General features: G+C 41.7%; 1 protein-coding gene across 9 annotated transcripts in view; it reads left to right on the forward strand.

Moving 5' to 3' along the window:
* The window catches only part of nrxn1a (neurexin 1a), a 159,952-nt gene that overhangs the window by 91,976 nt on the left and 48,314 nt on the right, over positions 1-19,662 (forward strand). For 5 of the 9 annotated variants that reach the window (XM_079577098.1, XM_079577092.1, XM_079577094.1 and 2 more), the window contains 3 exons: positions 626-829; positions 3,835-3,861; positions 19,288-19,410. In XM_079577098.1, the coding sequence (XP_079433224.1) occupies positions 626-829; positions 3,835-3,861; positions 19,288-19,410 (354 nt within the window). The remainder of the gene's footprint in view (positions 1-625; positions 830-3,834; positions 3,862-19,287; positions 19,411-19,662) is intronic. The other 4 variants (XM_079577095.1, XM_079577097.1, XM_079577100.1 and 1 more) reach the window with 1 other exon arrangement.

The following is a 19,662-nucleotide window of genomic DNA, read 5'->3' on the forward strand; positions in this document are numbered from 1 at the left end:
TACTCACTACTGCCACCTCAGGTCTTACGTGTAACTGCAGCTTCTATATTAAGCTCGTGCATGACGGCACTTCAGACCCAAAGTAACACGTTTTTGAGTGACAGTGCAGGATTTTAGAGGCAGTTGCGGTGAACAGGTCTGAGCTCATTCTACACATTGTTAGAACATGTAGGGGGAGGAAAATACATAATTTTAACTCCGTATAGTCCCTTTAATATAAACTACTCACATGAAGTGATCTGATCATTACAAATATATTAGATCAGTTATTTCTTAAACTAAAATACAGACACTTGGCTTAAGCAGTCGCCAATTTTATTTTATGTTTTATTTTTTTATTTTACATAATTGCATTAGGACGTAATAATGCAAAAACTTCCACACCAAGGAATTGCACAGCTGCTTATACTGTAAATAGAACTACAATAGTCCATAAGCCAGCTGGCCCCACACAAACAAACCCAAAAAATATCCTGTAAGGTACACTAAAACTGTCATATAAACTATAATATAATATATTCACAGAGTGCAATTTTACTGAGAACTTAAAGTTGCCTTTATGAGTTCGATTCTATGTCTAAAATATGAGCCCCTAATTAAACTCGCCTTTCTCTCTCTTTTCCAGACGCCACCATCCTTTCCTACGACGGCAGTAAGTTCATGAAGGTGCAGTTGCCCGTAGCGATGCACACGGAGGCGGAGGACGTGTCTCTGCGGTTCAGGTCCCAGCGCGCCTACGGGATCCTCATGGCAACGACGTCCCGGAACTCGGCCGACACCCTCCGACTGGAGCTGGACGGGGGCAGGGTGCGCCTCACCGTCAACTTAGGTACGCACCATTACGTTTGATCCGTATTTCAGACGCGGGACACAGGAAGTAAAAGATTGCATGTCCTAAAAGTCACATGTTTAGGAAATTACCTTGTATTTGTTTGCTTTGTAAGGATGATTAGGTTATAATAATGGGTACAATCGGGCTGGGCGATATAGCTACTGCTGATTTTATAATAATAATCAGTTTTAGCATATTGATCAGAAGAATAAAACTCTTTTCTGCATGTTGTTCAACCAAGACATAGCAGTCGCCGTGTTTGCATGAGTGGCTAGTAAAAGTAGCAATAGTCGAAAACAAACTTTTAAATGCAATATATCGAGGCTGAAAAATAAAGCAGTAAACTGAATAAGCATCAAGGGCCATTTTATGCCACTGAAATTGTTTCCCAAAAGCAAGAAAATTACAGTACATCTAGTTCTTAGAGTCAATTAAAAGCCAGAAGCACAATTAAACACAATTTGAGTATTTTTTGAGGCGCCTGACGATAATTATTGCACTCAAAAGTATGTATTGTGTATCTATTAAGGCCGAATATGGCAGAAATACTAGTACTTATAGTCGCATTTCTCTCCGTAGTCATTGTTCAAACTCCTCATGACGCAGCAGTATAGCCGTAGCCTTGACTCTATGTCGACCTCAGCGAAAAAGAAGAAACAATTGTTGTCACGTTTGATATAGTGCGCCTTAACTCCATACTGTATCGTTGGATTGACATATCGCCCAGCCCTTCTGTTTGTGTCTGTAGTTAAACAGCGATGATAGATGTCAATAGATTGTTGTTGAACAGAGGGTGACGCTTCCAGCTGCATTCTCTGCTCACTACCAGGAGACCTCTTCACCCTGTCACTCACAAATCACGCAACAGAACACACACACGAGTTTCAAGGCACAATATATTCACTTTTTTTTTATTACAGAGATTTTCAGTCATTAGTATTGCTTGAAATCTCCCCAAAAATACGATCCTGAACAAGAAAAATGCAATTGTAAACTTAAAGCAGTACAAAGTAACTTGTCTACCTTAATAAATCCTTTTCGTAGTCCCTCTGGGGGTAATACAAGTGATAATGGGATGATTGAACTTCCCTGCCACCGGGTTGGAGCCACCAATACACACTAATGGAATCACGAAGGAGAAGCTAACAGGCTAACGGGCAAAGCTACTACTTAAACAGTATTTACTGCCAAGTTTGAGTGAAGAAAATTATCTCCATTGTGTAATTGAATGTACAATATCCCTCTCTCCCTTTGTCTTTTTTGTCAGCGTAGTATTTACTCTCACGGACAATGAATGAGTAAAAAACCATAACATGCTATGACACATGTAGTGGCGCTTATAGCCTCTAGGGGTGTGAGTTACTTAGTACTGCGTTAATGCTTGGTTTATGGGCTTGTGATGGATTAAAACTAATGAGGATCTTGCCAATAGTTTCAAATTTGACAACAATATCCATGATTTTCAAGAATGTTGTCATAGCAGCCGCTGATCTATCTTTTGAATGGTCAAATGTCCTCAAAAATGGCATTCATTACAGTAAAGTCACATGACTGAAAACCATGGAAATTCTGGCTTGAAAATTATACTGAATATGGAGAATGTTATTGTTAAGTATAGATACTGTTCGTAAGACTGAGTACTGGATTGAAAAGCTTCAAATGTGACACACAGATAGGCACTCCTCTCAATAGGCACATAATCACATCCACTATGTTTTATTTTTGGTGCACATTTTGGTCTCTGGTTGTCTGCAGCCGCGCCTCCTCTGCGGTTGACGCCCCACGACACACCAAGGCATCCTGGGTAAAAAACTTGTCAATGACCGACCGTTTCCGAATCTCCCGTTTGTTTGTTGGTTGGTGGAGATTTGCGCTTTGGGTGAGCGACAGAAACATGGGACGTGTCGATGTCACTGTACTCTCTCTGACGCCATTGGCCCATCTCAGCCTCCGGAGGATTGTGATTGGAGGCTGGAGGTGTCGCTCAAACCAAAGCAGCCAATAGGCACCGAGCGCACACTGGGGCTGAAAACTCATGGAAATTCAGGAATACTTTTACTTATTGTGGTTGTGAGAGATTAAAGCAGACAATATTTAGTAGTAGGATTTCTGCATTAGTCCTTAGATGAATTAAATCATAAAACGGCATCAAGCTGGATTCAAACTGGCATTAAATCTAAACATGTTGGAAAAATGTGACTTTGCTGATCAATTTTTTACTGTACAACTTTATTGAAAATACCAAAATGATGGTCTAAAACGTATTCAGTTGCAGTTTTGGCTGAAATTACCAAATTTGTTTCGCTTTAAAGTTGCCCATTTTGTTCAATTCTCTTCCCACTGTTTGATTAAATGTTTGCAAATCTAAAGATATCAAATATGCACATATTTTTTTCAGCATTTGTGGCAACGGACTATATGGAGCCTCTAAAATCCTGCACTGTCACTCAAAAAGTTGTTACTTCGGGTCCGAATTGCCATCATGCACGAGCTTAATATAGAAGGTGCAGTTACATGTATGACCTGAGGTGGCAGTAGTGAGTATAAAATGGCCAACTTGCATTTAGCCCCTTTAAAATATAGTATTTGGGCATTAAAAAGCATGACTTCTGCCTGTAAAATTCAAAGAAACTAAAAATCTGGTTTGTTATTATCCACCCCAAGAGTGAAATGCAAATACTGTACTTTGTGAGACATAGTTAGTTATGCAGCTAAAGCAAGTTATACAATTATAAGCTAATAGGACATAGCATAATCTATTCCGCACTGTGGCTTCTACCAAAAAGCTCGGACGTGGCATAAGGTCTTTGGCTCGACTTCTGTAATCAGTGTCATTTGCACATACATGAAAGGCATCCAAACACTACAGGAGAGTTTGCCAGTCCCAGTGTGCGCCGGGGCCTGTCTGACAAACGCCGGTGTGTCGTCGGGAGCGTCCCCGGGGCGTGGGCTCTGTCTTGTTGCTTGTGCAGCTCTAACCCTCTGCTCTGCTCTTCCTCCAGACTGTATCAGGATTAACTGTACCGCCAGTAAGTCGCCCTACACCTCACCTAACCCCCCCCCCCTCCTCCCGTCTCACCCCTCCCTCCTCCCCCCCGTCCCCGTGTGAATGAGTGGGTCTCTCTGTCACTCTACGGCTATTTTTACTGTTGCCATATTGTCGGGCTTCTCTTAAAGGCACACTACCCGAGATTTGGTTTATTTATATCGAGGGTTGACCAAAAACAATACAAATATAAATCTACATACAATTATTTTAACCCAGTGTTTACAAAAATGACATTTTCAAACCCTTACTGGAACACACTGCGGTTTATTTCATTTTACTTGGTCCAATACCCAAGTTTTTGTCAAGTAATTGTGCTTTAATTGCTGGTGAACGTCCTCTTTGGCCCTTAGGGAGCAAAAACTGGTGAGTGAACAACAAAATTCCATATTTGCATCCAGCCTTCTTCATCATGCAATGTTTTTTAAAGATTTTAAGTCAATAAGCCTCTTAAAAGGAAGATTTCTTTGACAATACTGATGTAGGAAGAGTGCCCTGGGTTATCTTTTCTTTCATAAATGACACATTGATTGGCATATTTGAGCACAGTCAAGTATTCAACCATTGCTGCATTGCTAAAACACAAAAGTCCAAGAGATTTTCTTTATAGTAGTTGCTCTGAGTGAAAAAGTTGGTCCCCATTGTGAGATCAATATAGTCAAATTTTTTCTTGCAAACAAAAGTGACATTAATTAAAAATTCATTATTATGAACAACTCACATAAATTGATCTCAACTTGTGCATAAAAATATGTTATTCTTTAAAGGGACTATACGGAGTTTAGCAATGTCAAAACTAAGTATTTTCATCCCTCTGCATGTTCCAGCCATGTCCTAATGTTTAGAATGAGCCCAGTTAATTTGCATATATATATATAATGTAAAATAACCAATTTTAGAGATGTATATTGATTGAAATGCATTCACCCATATGAAATTAACAGTATCGACCAAAATTACCCGAAAAGTAGCATCGTATCGATTCCAAAAAATGTAGCACCGCCCATCACTACCCGTTATTGCATTTTTTCGGGCATCGGCTCCGATATCGGATACCAGTATCGGATTGGGGCATCCCTAATTTCAATTTCTCATTTTCAACAGCCCTATACGGTGTTAGCTATAGAGTCATATATAAAACCTTCTAATATCAGCTGACCACTGCCACCCTTAGAATCATTTCTCTAGTGAAATAATTGTATTTGTTTAAGCTGTTTGAATATTTGAAGTAGGATGATTTTTTTTATTTTTTTATTTGCCAACTATGTGATTGAGATACTGGCTAGTGTCCCTTTAAGCCCTGATTCAACTCATTTCAGTTTCTAATGTGTCTGCGTGCATTAAGTTTGTGTGTTGGCGCCGCCGGCGGGGAAAGAGGGAGTGAGAGAGAGAGAGAGCGAGCGTGTGCAGGTCTCCATACCGCGCCACAGGAGTCGTGAGATTTTTGCTGAGGGCCAGAGTTTTTCCAGGGCGGCCATTTTAGTGAAGAGCGATGGATAGAAGAGGAGCAGAGGGGAGGACAGTGCGGGGACTCGAGGCGGCCGTAAAAGCAAGAAAAATGATGGCAGAAAAATATACTGTGGAGCAGGCAGGGGAGGAGTAGCAAAAAGTATGAGCAGAAGAAGTGATGAAAGAGAGGAAAGGGAACAGAATGTCAGGATGAATGGAATTAATGACAATGTGAAGTGTGAGGAGCCGAGGAAGGCAATTAATGTGGAAATATTATGCATAATTGTCTCATATTAACCTGCTTTTGGGCACTTGAGCGTAAACACCCAGGGCTATGTTGGTTTGCGTCTCAAAGTTTGGCTAGAGCACCTTCTTTTGACATCACGGCAAATTAAAATAGCAAAAATTAAGTATGCAAGCCTCCATTTTGACTCAACAACATGCTATGACAAATGCATGGATGCGTTTTGACAAGGGAGCAATGTTATAGCATGGTTTAAAGTTCAAAAAAGTTGATTTTCTTTTTCAATTTGTGAGATTTTAATTAATTCACAATGCTACAAAGACGTAGTAACTTCTAAGGGTGTGTGATGTTGATAAAAATGAAGAAAAGAAAGAGGTAAATAACACAAAAGGCTAGAAAGAATTTGAGAAATGGACGAGGGAAAAAGTATTTTGTGCTGAATAAATCGCCGGAGTTTGTCTTTTCATTTTAAGCATCACAAACAGGCAAATGTTTATCCAACTGCTTTGTATGTGGGCTCTGTCTGAATCTGATAAATGTGAAATGCAGCCAAGAGACAAACAAAAGATAAGGCAGGGGGAAAATGTGCTGAAATTAATGTAAAAAAGATACATATTTCTCCACAAAAGCCACGAGGCTTCGACAAAACAAAGTGCTAAGGAATATTGTTATGACTAAAGTGACAGAGCTGCGAGGATGAGCCAAAAGAATGACTCGAGTAAGAGTAACATTACTTTAAAAGAAGTTTACTCAAGTAGAATTAGGTAGTTGCAAAGTCTCAAAGTTAAAGTGAAAGAGTATGAGGTGAAAATTCTATTTAAGTGTTTTTCCTTTCTACAAAAGCTTAAATATAGAACAAAACTTTTCTATAATTAATTACATTAAAATGATTTTTTAATTCATTTTCATGTCTCTCATGCCCCCGCCACCTTATCATGGTTGAGGGGTTTGAGGACCCGAATGATCCTGGGGGCTCTGTAGTCGGGGGCGTCGTGCCCCTCGTAGGGTCTCCCATGGCAAACAGGTCCTAGGTGACGGGTCAGACAAAGAGCGGTTCAGAAGCCCCTTATGAGAGACCAACAGGCCCGGTTAGAATAGTGAGGCCGTCCTTCTATGGGACCACCACCTGCTGGAGGAGCCATAGGGGGCTGGTGCAATGTTATTTGGGCAGCTCCAATGGCTGCCCCCACGACCCGGCAACGGACAAGTGGAAGAAAATGGATGGATGGATGTCTTTTGTCATTTACAGATTAAAATGATAGTCTGGAAGTCTACATGTGTTATAGATTTTACAAAATGTTGAAAATTGACCACCTGGTCTTGCATTTTGATGTAAAGTAAGTAATAATTACCAGGTCCAATCAGGAGGGAGGGGGAGGGGCTTGATTGTTGACAGTTCTGTTCCCGCTCTCCTCATTTTGCAAACTAAGAAGGGCTTTCTGGTTAAAGAGGGGAGGTATGATTGTTTACTTTGAAATTTCACTCTATCTCTCCTCATTTTGCAAACTTACAGACTATCACTTTAATTTGCGATAGAAAGAGTAGCACAATGTTGTATTTTTGTAGAATACAATTTCTCCACAATAATCTCCAAATCTCCAAAATAAATGAATAAATCAAGTACAGTTACTTCAAAATATTACTCTTACAAGTCAATTCCTTGTGAAGAAGTAAATTAGTAATCATGAAACAAAAAGGAAAACGTGTGTTAGCTACGTGTACTGTAAAGCAGGCATGTCCAAAGTGTGGCCCGGGGGCCAAATGCGACCCTCAGGTTATATTGGCACACATCACCAGAGATGGTACTTTTTACTGCAATCTTAATAATTCCACACAATAAAACCTCTTATTAGGAGACCAAGCTGGCACTGGGGCCCTGGGGCACTGACCACCGATCTGTGGCCCTCTATACTGTATACATGTCAATATGTGGCCCTCCGTGAAAAAAAGCGTGGACACCCCGGCTCTAAAGAGAAATGTTTTCTAACTCGTCCTTTGTGTCTCTCCAAAGCCTGGATAAACATTTGCATCCGGGTAATATTTGAGTCTTTTGTTGTGGTAAAAAGCCAAAAGTATAGTACAAGAATTAATTAGTATTCAGTTCGAAGAAAGGGTGAATTAAGGATTCGGATCAAAGGAAAGGAAGGTGGGAAATAATATTATTAGTGCAAACAGTATTTTTAACTTAAAAGTATGAAGGAGTTGACAGTAACAGGGAGCTAGTTTTATAGCAAGCCCATGTCACGCTCCGAAGTCTCTGCATGGGTCCGAAAGCAGACAGAAATAATTTAATTGAAGTCAATGGGAGGCAGCAAACAATGGTTCTGATCCGTTTGTGTCCTGCTGTTTCGATACATATGTGGTTTTTCAAAGCTTGGAGCTGTAACAAGGACAGAAATGCTTCATATTCTCCTAGAACTTTACACAGTGGAAGAGACACAGGTATAGTATATAAAGTCAGGAAAGTTGTATGTTTGACAAATGATTTTTGCTATTTTGAAAAGTTTGAAAATGTCCAACTGTTATTGCACTTAAGATGATTGCCATGTACAACAAACCACAGTGTAGATCATTGTTTTCAAACCTTTTCACGCCAAACACAAAATCTTTAGCACCAGGCTTAGCCAAAAACTAGCTTTGGTCTTAACAAGGTCTGAAATGCGGCTGGAACAAGTTGAACATTGTGTAATTTATGATAATACTCGGTGTAAACCAAGTCAAGGAGCTCCCGAAACATGACTGAGGCGGAAGAAAGACATATTGACGTCTCCTAGAATAATGGGCTGCCCACCTTTACAAGCATTTACAACTCACCCAAAGTAACCTCTATATCCCGCCGCCGTCTTCTAACGTGACTGGAATTAGCAACCCCGTTTTAATTGCACCCATGGCTCTTGAGCTTTTGAAAGATTCGAGTACAATTTTTAGCCGCGCTTCGGGGCTTGAGTCGAGAGCGAGGCGTTCAGGTGGAGTGCGGGCTGTGGGAAATTATGATCGAATAGACAAAGAGATAGAAAAGGGATCGAGGCGCGAGGAGGCAGGACGTAGGAGCCATAGCTCTATAGCTGGCGGTTAAGCGAGCGCTCTCGGATGTGGCTAATTACGGATCCTTCATGGCGCAGACGCACGCCGAGCTTTGCCGTCTGTCGCACCTTTATCCCGGCAGATGCCGAGTGGATTTCTGAGTTTGTTGTTTTGATTCTCGACAAACTATACATGAGGGATTTTGGCGACAGTGTTGCAGAGTGTTGTGTTCGTGACCGAGTCTTACGAGCGACTATTGATCGGGTTTGATTGAATCTTATTTGAGCAAAGAGACTGATCTTTTATTTGTGCAATTTTACACCGACGCTAACACCAAGCACAAGAACCAGCATGGCTTTTGTTTTCCAAATTATTATTATCTTTCTTCCGTCTTACCTTTATGTGTACCAGCACATTATATTGCTTTCTATACTACTTTTTCCATGGCTTAGTCCATTAGAAATGATCGCCGTATGCTTCAGTAGGAGGCAGGGGATTTGTTGAAGAGAACAATTTGTTCTGGCCAGTGGCTCATTGTTTTAAATACATTCTCAGGATGCTTTATATATGATGATCTTTGGCACAATGTGTTTATTGTAGAGAAGCTTAAATCGTGGACTGGACTTTAACAAGATCAGGTGAACAACCTTCCTTTGCTAATGATAATGGGGCGTCTCGGCCCTCTGTCTCTATAGCAGAGCAAAGACTTGCAAATTGAGTGATACTTTAAGCAACCAGTAGAGAGTGTTGTCAGACTTCATTCATTCAAACCTTTATTTTACCAGGAAAGATCATTGCATTGAGATAAAAAAAAAATCTCTTTTACTAGAGTCCCTTTGACTTGTGCCTGAGTCTTATATAAGATTCAAGATTTGTTGTTTGTCAAACCATGTGAATGGTTTGAAATTATGATTCTCTCATCCTTGATTGTGGAGCGGGGGGAGGGGGAAGAGGGGTTGGAGGGAGGGTAGGGAGTTCAGCTTCCCGATGGTCCTGTGTAAGAAACTGTTCCTTAGTCGACTGGAACTGACCCGTAGATTCCGCAGTCTCCTCCCTGAAGGCATAACCTTGAAGAGACTGTGTGATGGTGCGAAGGGTCCCTGGCGATTCTGACGGCTTTGCGGGTGAGACGGGTGGAGAACATGTCCTTAATAGAGGGGAGAGGGGCGCCGCAGATCTTCTCCGCTGCTCTCACGATGCACTGGAGGCAGGAGGCAGTGCTGGCGCCGTGCCACACAGTGATGGGCAGGATGCTCTCTATAATCCCTCTGTAGAAGAACCACACAGTGATGGAGCTGGTCAGGATGCTCTCTATCGTCCCTCTGTAGAAGTTGCACATAACGGAGGCTGGGACTCTGGCTCTTCTAAGACCACTCTAACTTGGGTTCAGTTGTCACACTTTTTGACCACAGGAGCTAAGAAGAAGCTTCTGCGAATAGAAGCAAAACATCCTCAGCTCAACTCAGTCCAGTCGACTATTTGCGCTTCACTACGATGCTTTAACACAATTTACATCCTCATACAAGGCTAAAGCTGTGGTGTCTAATTTTGTTGTAGAATACATTTATTTTTTCCACCTCAGAGCATGTCGTAAACACAGCAAAACACAGACCTTGTTCTATTGTCTTCACCTAACGTTTTATTGAGCAATGGATGACAGAAGTCTTATCTAAATGAGTGGAATTTACTTGGGGGTGAACGTCCCTGCTTCACTTTGTCACCTCTCAATGCTGTATATGGGTGTGAAATGTGCGTATAATTATATTCTTTGAACAATACACAGGAGGGACTGTGAGAGCTAGAAACCAGTTTGGGCCAAAACAGAAAACATGTCACTGTTTGAACAGGAAAAATCAGGTAAACCAGCTTTAAGTAATGTTCATTTGTTAGGTAGAAAGAATAACAAAATGAATGGCGACTAAAACCGCTGAAGGTCTCAGAGTACTTGTTCTGGTTGTGAACCCCATTGCCGACAACCCTCTCTATTTCACCAAATGAATCACGCTTTTACAACTGCAAACTAAGAGGCTTGAGTTTCTAGCATGTGTGGTTTCTGCATGAGTAAAGGCTGAAATAGAAAATAAAAGGCTGAAAATGACTATAACAGCGAGGATGCATATTGTGACAACGACCAGATCAAATAAATTAGTAATGCGTTGTTCCAGTCGTCTGCTCATCTGTGTTTGTCTATTTACAGGGTGCTTCCCACTGTTACTCGACTCCCATTGATTTCATTATACACGTAAATATCTTCCCTTCTCGAGCGCGCCGCCTCTGAATCCCCCCGTGACGCTGTCGATTTGCTAATACCCTCACGTGGCTTCGCTCCTCTCTCTTGTCACGACGACCGCATCGGGGATGAGAAGAAGAAGGGAGAAAAAAAAAAAAGAAAAAGCAGGGGAAAAAGTAAGGACGGGGTTGGGAGAAGGAGAAGAGGAAAAAAAAAAATAGAAACGCGCTCGGTGACGGAGGAGAGGTGCTGAAATGGACGACTGCAGTTGCCATAGAAACGGGGCTAGCTAGCCACACGCGCGGAAACCAATGGGAGAGATATCAACGCCGCTGTCTCTGCCGCATGTCTGACGGGCCAATTTTAGACCGTAATTTAAACACAGGGGGCTCTGGAGACGCCGGGCGGGTACGACAGGGGGAATGAAGCTGTTTCTGTAATGTTCAGTCTGGAGTTTTTTAGTTTTAAGTGCTGATGGGTAGATTTTGAGGTAGTTTTTGTGAGTTTTTTTACAGTCCCAGTTTAAATCTGTTGCAGGCCTATCTTTAGTCTATATTTAGCTCTTGTATAGTCAAGACCCGGCTTAATCCTGGTCTAGATCTGGCTTAGTCTCAGCTCAGTTCTTGTTAAGTCCAAGTTTAACTCTTCGGCGATTCAGGGTAGTCCTAGTGTGTTCCTTCTGGTCTTTTTTTGATGTTGTGTTGTTACAGATCCATCCAAATGTCCAGTTTGGCCTAAGGAAATGCCACGTCTGTCAGCGTTAAACTAACATGATTAATTAATTAGCTGTACTGAAAAAAAAAACCTCTCCAATATATTGCATTGTCATTTTCAGCCACTATGTTTTTCAATGGAATTTTGTTGCTTGTTTTATGAGAGAGAAAACAAAGAAAACTTGGCCTAAACATGCTGTATATGCTGCTATATATAACTGTCTTAACCAAGGACATTTCTCGAGTTTTACCCAACTTAACTGGAGCTTACAGCCTCAATTGAAAGCTAAGAACCACAAAACTCATCTCAGCTTCTTCCTTGTTGTGTCTGCCGTTTTTGGTTGTGTTTTCATCATGTTTTCGTTGCTTTTTTGACATGTTTTGGTCACAGTTTTGTGGTTCGATCAGTTAACATTGCACTACAAGAAAAGAAAAAAAAAAGTGACTGAAATCAATGAAATGTGACAAAAAAATCTTAGTACTTTCCAATAATTTAAAATTGTTTGATTGCATAGTAGTCCTAGTAGTAGTATTTTATGTTATATGGCTATAACATGCTGTTTATATCCCGATCTCTTATTGTGTCAGCGTCCTCTGCTGGACACGTGTGGAATCCTTCCTTTTTTTTTAAATTTAAGCTGCCCCCTAGTGGCTGGAGTGAGCATTCTGGCTATTTCTTAAAAAAAAATCATAACTCTACACAGGAATGAGCTTGAGACTTACTTTTTTTTGCTCAGGAATTCATGCTCCTCAAAGGGCCACATTAAATCATCTCGTGGGCCTTGACCTTGACACATGTGGTTTCGGCTGAAGTCAAGACTTATAATGCCCAACCCCACTTACACCTGTGACATTATGTGTCATGTGTCCGCAAAGTTGAAGACTGCTGGATCTTGTGATATGGATTTCCGTCAGCTTATTTTGCGATAACAATGATTTGGTGATATATTGCGCAGCCTTATAGTCGATATAACCATTATGGGTCGTTAAACTGGTATAGATGCCTTCATTGATTTCTCACAATGAGTTTAATTACAACACAAAGTCATTAACATCGCTTCCCTCGCCGAGTCTTACAGCCCTATTCTAAACCCCGCTTGTCCCAATGAACATTTTAGTAGGGCACTCTTTTCCCTCTCTCTTCCCTGTGTGTGTGTGTGTGTGCGTGTTTGTGTGTGTGTGTGTGTGTGTGTGTGTGTGTGTGTGTGTGTGTGTGTGTGTGTGTGTGTGTGTGTGTGTGTGTGTGTGTGTGTGTGTGTGTGTGTGCATACAATGAATTATACATTTGATATTCAAGATGGAGGAGCCGGAGGGGAGGCGGTGGGGAGTGGTGAAAAATGTATTTAAAAGCCAGGCGCCACGCGAAACAGCCAGCTCAGCACTCAAATAAAAGCTAGCACACTTGAGCGATATTCCGGGCTTATCCGGTAGAAAAGGCCATTTGTTATTTGAAGCTAATGAAAGATGAAAAGAGTTTTTGTCACCGCCATTATCCCACTGCTTATAATCTGCGCCAGCTTTGGGTGTTGGGTGTGTGTGATCTGAAATATTTATTTGCAAACAGCCCTCCTCTGTCTTCCCCCCTGTCTCTGCAATCTTTGTTTAAATTGCAATTCAATTCAGTTCATCGGCAGTAAGCCCCGGCGTCGGAGTTGTCTCGAGATCCAAAGCCCCTTGAAATAGATACGAGTAAAAACGCAGCCATTAGAGACAGCAGAATTAGGGAGCTTAACTGTGATGAAGGCTGCGGTGGAGTTAAAATGTATGTAGCCAGAATGAATGGTCATATTTGGAAATGGAAAGACTGTAGAAAGTGATTTGATGTGTGTAAATGGGACTCTTTTGGGCACCGCAACATTGATTTTCATATTTTATAACTTAAAGGGACTATACAGAGTTTAAAAATGTTCCAGCCATGTCCTAATATGTAGAATGAGCCCAGACCTGTTCACCACAACTGCCTTAAAATCCTGCACTGTCACTCAAAAAGTAATTACTTTGGGTCTGAAGTGCCGTCATGCACGAGCTTAATATAGAAGGCGCAGTTACACGTATGACCTGAGGTGGCAGTAGTGAGTATAAAATGGCTAACTTGCATCTAGCCCCTTTAATATAGAAGGTGCAGTTATACGTGTGACCTGAGGTGGCAGTAGTGAGTATAAAATAGCTAACTTGCATCTAGTCTCTTTAATGTTGATATAGAAGAAGTGAAGATTGTGTAGGTCGGGATTTTGAAGCCGGAGCGCCCTCTGCAGGCGTCAGTAGGAATGAGACACCCTAAGCCCCGCCTTAATCTTGTGCATTTTCTTCCGTTCAACAAATCTTTTTCCTTGTTTTGTTGCCGCGTTGTCATGACGTTGTTGACATTTTTTTAATTCACTTTTTCTTCGTTTTTTTGTCACTTTTTTGTTGTGTTTTTGTCACCTTTTCATCACTTCTCTGTTGCTCTTTGTTCCATTTTCATAGTTTTTTTTTGTCACTTTTGTGTTTCTCTGTTGTCACTTTTTTGCCACATTTTGGTCACTTTTTCATCGATTTTTTTCTCACATTCGTGTCTTTCTTTTGTTCATCCTCGTTTTGTTGCTATTTCGTCACTTTTTTCAAGAAGCTTTCAGATTTGGGTAAAGCCAAACTGGAGAAAATGTGCTCGGTTCAGGCGGGGGTTAAGAGGTTCATCGTTTTTATGGAAATGCGAGCAAATCAATGGCGTTGTGATGAAAACACAAAGAACTTCTCCGAATGAGTCCTGTGATGATTCATGGATTATGGGACATGTACAGGACAGTTCTGGGTTTTTATCTATTTCGCAAGAAGAAACGGCTTCATAACGTTAGCATGAATGAAGTGAATTACTGGAACTCAGCAATAAAGTTTGAAGCTCACAAAAAAAAAAAACATAATGCATTATGTATTGGCTGCAATTACGAGGCATCATTATCTTCTTCACAGCCTACACTTTAATGTTGTAGTGGAGGAAAGGTTACAATTTAACCAAGCAATCTAAAATCTAAAAGCTTCTTGGGAAAAAAGTGTCAAAATAGCAACAAAAACGAGGATGAAAACGTAACAAAAATGTGACAAAAGAGCAGAACAAAGAAGTGACAAAAACTTAACAAATGAAAGACAAAAAAGGTGACAAACTTGTGGTGAAAACACAACAAAAATGTGGTGACAAAGCGACAAAAAAACAATGAAAAGCAACAAAAAAGCTACGACAAAAAAGCGATCAAGACACTTCAAAAATGTGGCAAACGTGATGACAACGCGACAAAAAGGTTAGGATCAGTTTTGTTGGCCTTAACTTTCAAATGAGGCATTACACTGTTGCTCTCCAGTCGAGAAGCTTTTAGATTTGGGTGAAGTCGAACTGAAGAAAATGTAATAATTACTGGAAAATTGATAATCAATGTCCTGTTAATTCCCTCCTGGAACCGCCACCTTAGCGTGGTGGAGGGATTTGAGCACTCGAATGATCCTGGGAGCTCTGTTGTCGGGGGCTTCGTGCCCCTGGTAGGGTCTCCCAGGGCAAACAGGTCCTAGGTGACGGGTCAGACAAAAAGCGGTTCAGAAGCCCCTTATGAGAGACCAACAGGCCTGGTCAGAACCATGAGGCTGTCCTTCTGTGGACCCACCACCTGCAGGAGGCCATAAGGGGCTGGTGCCCCCATGACCCGGCAACGGACAAGTGGAAGAAAATTGAAAGATGGATGGATGTCCTGTCAATAGTTGCTTAACAGCTTAATGCAGATCCGATCCCTAATAAGTGATGATCAGGCTTAGCTTTATTGAGATATTGTGCAGGAACAATAACTCCATGCATCAAGTTTATCATACTATACTAATAAACAAGTACAGATTTCAAACACCAGTTGATGGAGTTGTTCCAAGTCGACAGAGTCTGGAGGTTTGCTAGTTTCTCAGAAAACGGCATATTTTTATGGTAACCTTCCATTTGCAGCGGTCGATCCTGAACTCTATTGGCCCCTGCCGTCCATCAAAGCTCCTCAAATACAGCGCCGTCCGTGACTGCAATTGGCAATAACGCCAATGCGATTGTCCACTATCTATCCGCCGTCTCTGTTATGTCTGCGCAATGACCCAAAATGAATCGTATCGTCGGTGTGCTCCCAGGTTGGCAGATATCTCTCTTTCCCTCTTTCGCTCCGTACATGTAAAAACACTCACACACACACACACGCACACACACACACACACACACACACACACACACACACACACACACACACACACACACACACACACACACACACACACAGGCTGCCTCTCCCACAGCGGGCAGTGATCCATGGTAACAGGATGGATGCTCATGCCCAGAGCACAGCTGAGGCTCCTCGGGGGACCCCGCCGCCCGCTCGCCAATGCCCGAATTTAGCTTTAAAAACACATGCAATTATTCACCGCTCTCTATCCTACCGTCAACGTGGATACACTTGCTCTGACATTAGTACTCGTCATATTAGTGGTTGTGGTAGCAGTGGTTGCAGCAGTACACAGTTGATTGTGGCATCGTAGTTAATTAGAGTAAACCTATGACTAAAATCAAACAACAACCGAAAAATGACTAAAAACATCTGGACTTCACTGCCAAAGGAACATGTGGGAGAAGCTCCATGAAGCTGTGAATATGTTTGAGTGTAATATTATGTAAAGCTGACTGAAACTTAAAAGGATAGTCTTACTAAATATTGACTAAAACTGAGATGAATAAGCACAATAGAAGCATCTTTCCATTCCAGCTTGTTGCTTTGTTAATCTTTTTTTTGTGTATGATTTTCAGTAGTATCCCCTGTAATAATACTCATTGTGGTCGCTGTTGTTGTAGCAGTACGTGTATTAGTAGTAATAATTGTAGCAGCAGCACTAGTTGGTAAAAGCACCTTGTGATCATTGCTACTGTATTTGCTTTTTGTGGTTTGATTCTTAGTTGTACTTCCAGTAAATACAGGGGCAGTCTTTAGAAGCATTTGCGTAATTCTTCGGGGCATTAAGAGTCATTTAATCGATTGTGCCAAAAACAAGGCCTGGCTTAGATGACACTAAAAAGCATCGAATGGGATTCAAAGTGCCGTTAAATCTAAGTCTCTTGGAATATAATGACATTGCTCGACCCTTTTTGGCAAAAGCATAAGAAAGCAGAGTCAAAACATGGTCCAATTTGCTTTTGAATGTCAAAATTGCCTCTCATTTCTCAGTTTTTTTGCATTTGTGGCACTAAGTATAGTATTGAAATGACATTACATTTGACTTGCTGCTACCAGTGTAAACCCTGTAGCAGTTGTAGTAGTAGTACTTTTACCAGTAGTTGCAGCCCTATGGCTCCGCAGATATCTACAGCCTACGCAAATGCAGTATGTCGAGACAAAGTGTATTTCGATTTTGCCCTATTTAGGACTTTTCCCGCTACTTTCTCCACTTACCATACCCAATACCCGCACGGTGCTCTCTAGTTCTGCAATCCCTGTTAGTTTAAGTAGATTTGCAGCGCTTTCCCCCCCCCCTCCTCCGTATTTCTGGCTCTGATTTCGTGCTTGCGTGCCTCGCTGACTGATGGAGCCAGCCTTGACATTTTCTACAGCGGAATTCGTTCGGGTCAGTTTACTTCTCACCTCCCCCTCGACGCCATTACCTCCTTATAGGTCACCGGCCGCTCTCTCTTTCTCCCAAAACCAATAGAGCTTAGAGGACTGTAAAGATGGCGGTTCGTATATTTTAGCTGGTACGACCAATGTAATTTAAAATGAAGTGGCTCTAAAATGTCTCCTCAAATGTGTCCCGCCATCGGGGCCCGTAAAGTTAAACGCGGCAACCCCTACACATTTCTCTGGAGTTAGACTATAGCTATTGAATAGCACAGTTGCTTCATAATAAGTCGATCATCCATCTCTTCTATCTAATTGCAATCAGCGTATGGCCCCCTAGAAAACCTGATTGTATTGATATTGAGTATTGGAGGTACATTACTTCAGTTTTCATGTAATTAACCTGAAGCAGATGGAGCAATTTTTAAATTAAATCATTTGGCTTTCCGATAATGCCTGTAGCAATGCTGTGTGATGACGATTTGATGACATAGTTTGTGAAAGTCCCTTTTTTTTAGGGTCAAAAATCTGTCAAAATGTGAAACCTTATGTAAAGCAATGCCCAAACCCTGTTGGTCAAAGATTGCTATGTCCTATAAAACTTGCAGGACTGACAGCGTGTTTTCAGGATGCTGCCTTCCCCTTTAAATCTCTTTTTTTTTTTTGCAAAAGCATTCAAGTTTAGACAGTTTTTTGGACCTCCGTACTGTCTCAATCCCACGTAAAAACAAACCTTGTGGTACCAGCAGGAAGGACACAGCACGATTTTGAGACAGCGGCTCGTTTAAAATTGGCCATCTCCGTAATATCATTGCGGATTCAGATGTTTTTCGGACCCCATTATTGTCGCCATCCCATGCACAGCAACGCTCGCGGAACACGGGCTGGTTAGGATGCCTCGGTTTAGCCACCACGAAGGGAACAGGGAGGTTTTAAGAAGCTGCCGGTCTGTCAAATATGTGCAGTCGACTATAAGCAGATAGGAAGAGGTTAGGCGAGCCCAGGGAAGAGAGACATCACAAAAAAGGACAGCTAGCTTGTAGGCTTTTTTTTTTTTTTTCTTCCCTCTCTTTTTCCTAGCGTGTCAGCACCTTGGACAGCTCCGTCTATGTATCCTGTATCAACACTGCCACCAAGAGGCTCTGGGAGGTATTGCGCTCCAGTGGGATGCCCGATGATTTATGTAAATATGTGTGGGCGAGTTCTGTGGGGAGGCTTAATCGCTTTTCGGCTTCCTCCTTACAAATTATCAACATGTATGAACACACCAGCCATGAAATATACATTAGGAAGCAATTTTAACAAGCCTTACACCCTGCGCTGATCCTATTAGGGTTCAAATGGACATTATCAAATAGTGGGGGGGAAATTAATGGCTTAAAAGAGGATGTTGAGGTTGTCTTTTGGAATGGATAGGATTATGAGTGAGTGCGCCAAAGGGACAGTTCGTGTTATTTGTGAATGTCCGGAGGGGGATAGCGAAATATGTGTGGAAAGAAGCTAAGGTTAGAACTGGAAGCCTGGAAAGTGGACCCAAGTGGACATTGAGGATGTAGTGAAAGAGGACAGGATTTGAAAAGGTCTGCCGCTTTTGAATTATTCCAAGTGGCAGTCATTTTACGAAGCAAAATTTAAACGCAAGCACATGTCATATGCTAATACTTCTTTTTTTTTTTTTTTTTATCAATCTATTCTGTTGTGTGGGCAGAGATAGCTCGTCATTTTTGTGCAAAACTCATTCGGATTCGCTGATGGGTCGCCCCGACGTGGGCTCTTTGTGACTCAGACTCCATCTCAGCCCCACGACATCATCCATTTATGTCAGTCTAGCTGTCCGTCTATGTCTTTTCATGTGTCTTATCTCCAAATAGCCATGTCTGTCTATCTGAGTGAGTGCTTGTCCTCCCTTCTATTCACCGTCCCCTGCCACTTCTCCCCAATTTTTGTCCTTGAATTTCAACTTCCTGGCTTCTTCTTCTTCTTCTTCTTCTTCTTCTGCTCATTCTGAACCCTGTCCCTTCGCCCTTTCTCTCTCTCTCTCTCTCTCTCTCTCTCTCTCGCTCTCTCTCTCTGCACAAGCTCTACTTTCTGTCTATGTCCCGGCATTGTGTTGTGCTCTTGTTAATGGTGATCTGGACTATATGTGTAGGTAAAGGTCCAGAGACAATCTTTGCCGGTTCCGCCCTCAATGATAACGAATGGCACACGGTCAGAGTGGTGCGGCGAGGAAAGGGCCTTAAACTCATGGTGGACGACCTGCAGCCTGTAGAAGGTAATCAAACATGTCATTATAGTGTATGCTAATAGCTTTTTGTTGTGACTATAAACTACAACTAACTACAAGACAACAACAAGTATACAGCTGCACACTATAGTTTTCAAGTGATATTCTTGGAGATCAAAACCCAAGAGCCAACGTGAAGTTCTGTTTCATCAAGTTAAGCAAAAGTCTGGCTTTGTTTGTACATATATTATGACAAGAGGCTGCTGATTTGTATTAGCCTCACTGAAATAATGAAAGATT

Source organism: Gobius niger (assembly GCF_951799975.1).
Source record: "Gobius niger genome assembly, chromosome: 19".
NCBI classification, from domain to species: Eukaryota; Metazoa; Chordata; class Actinopteri; order Gobiiformes; family Gobiidae; genus Gobius; species Gobius niger.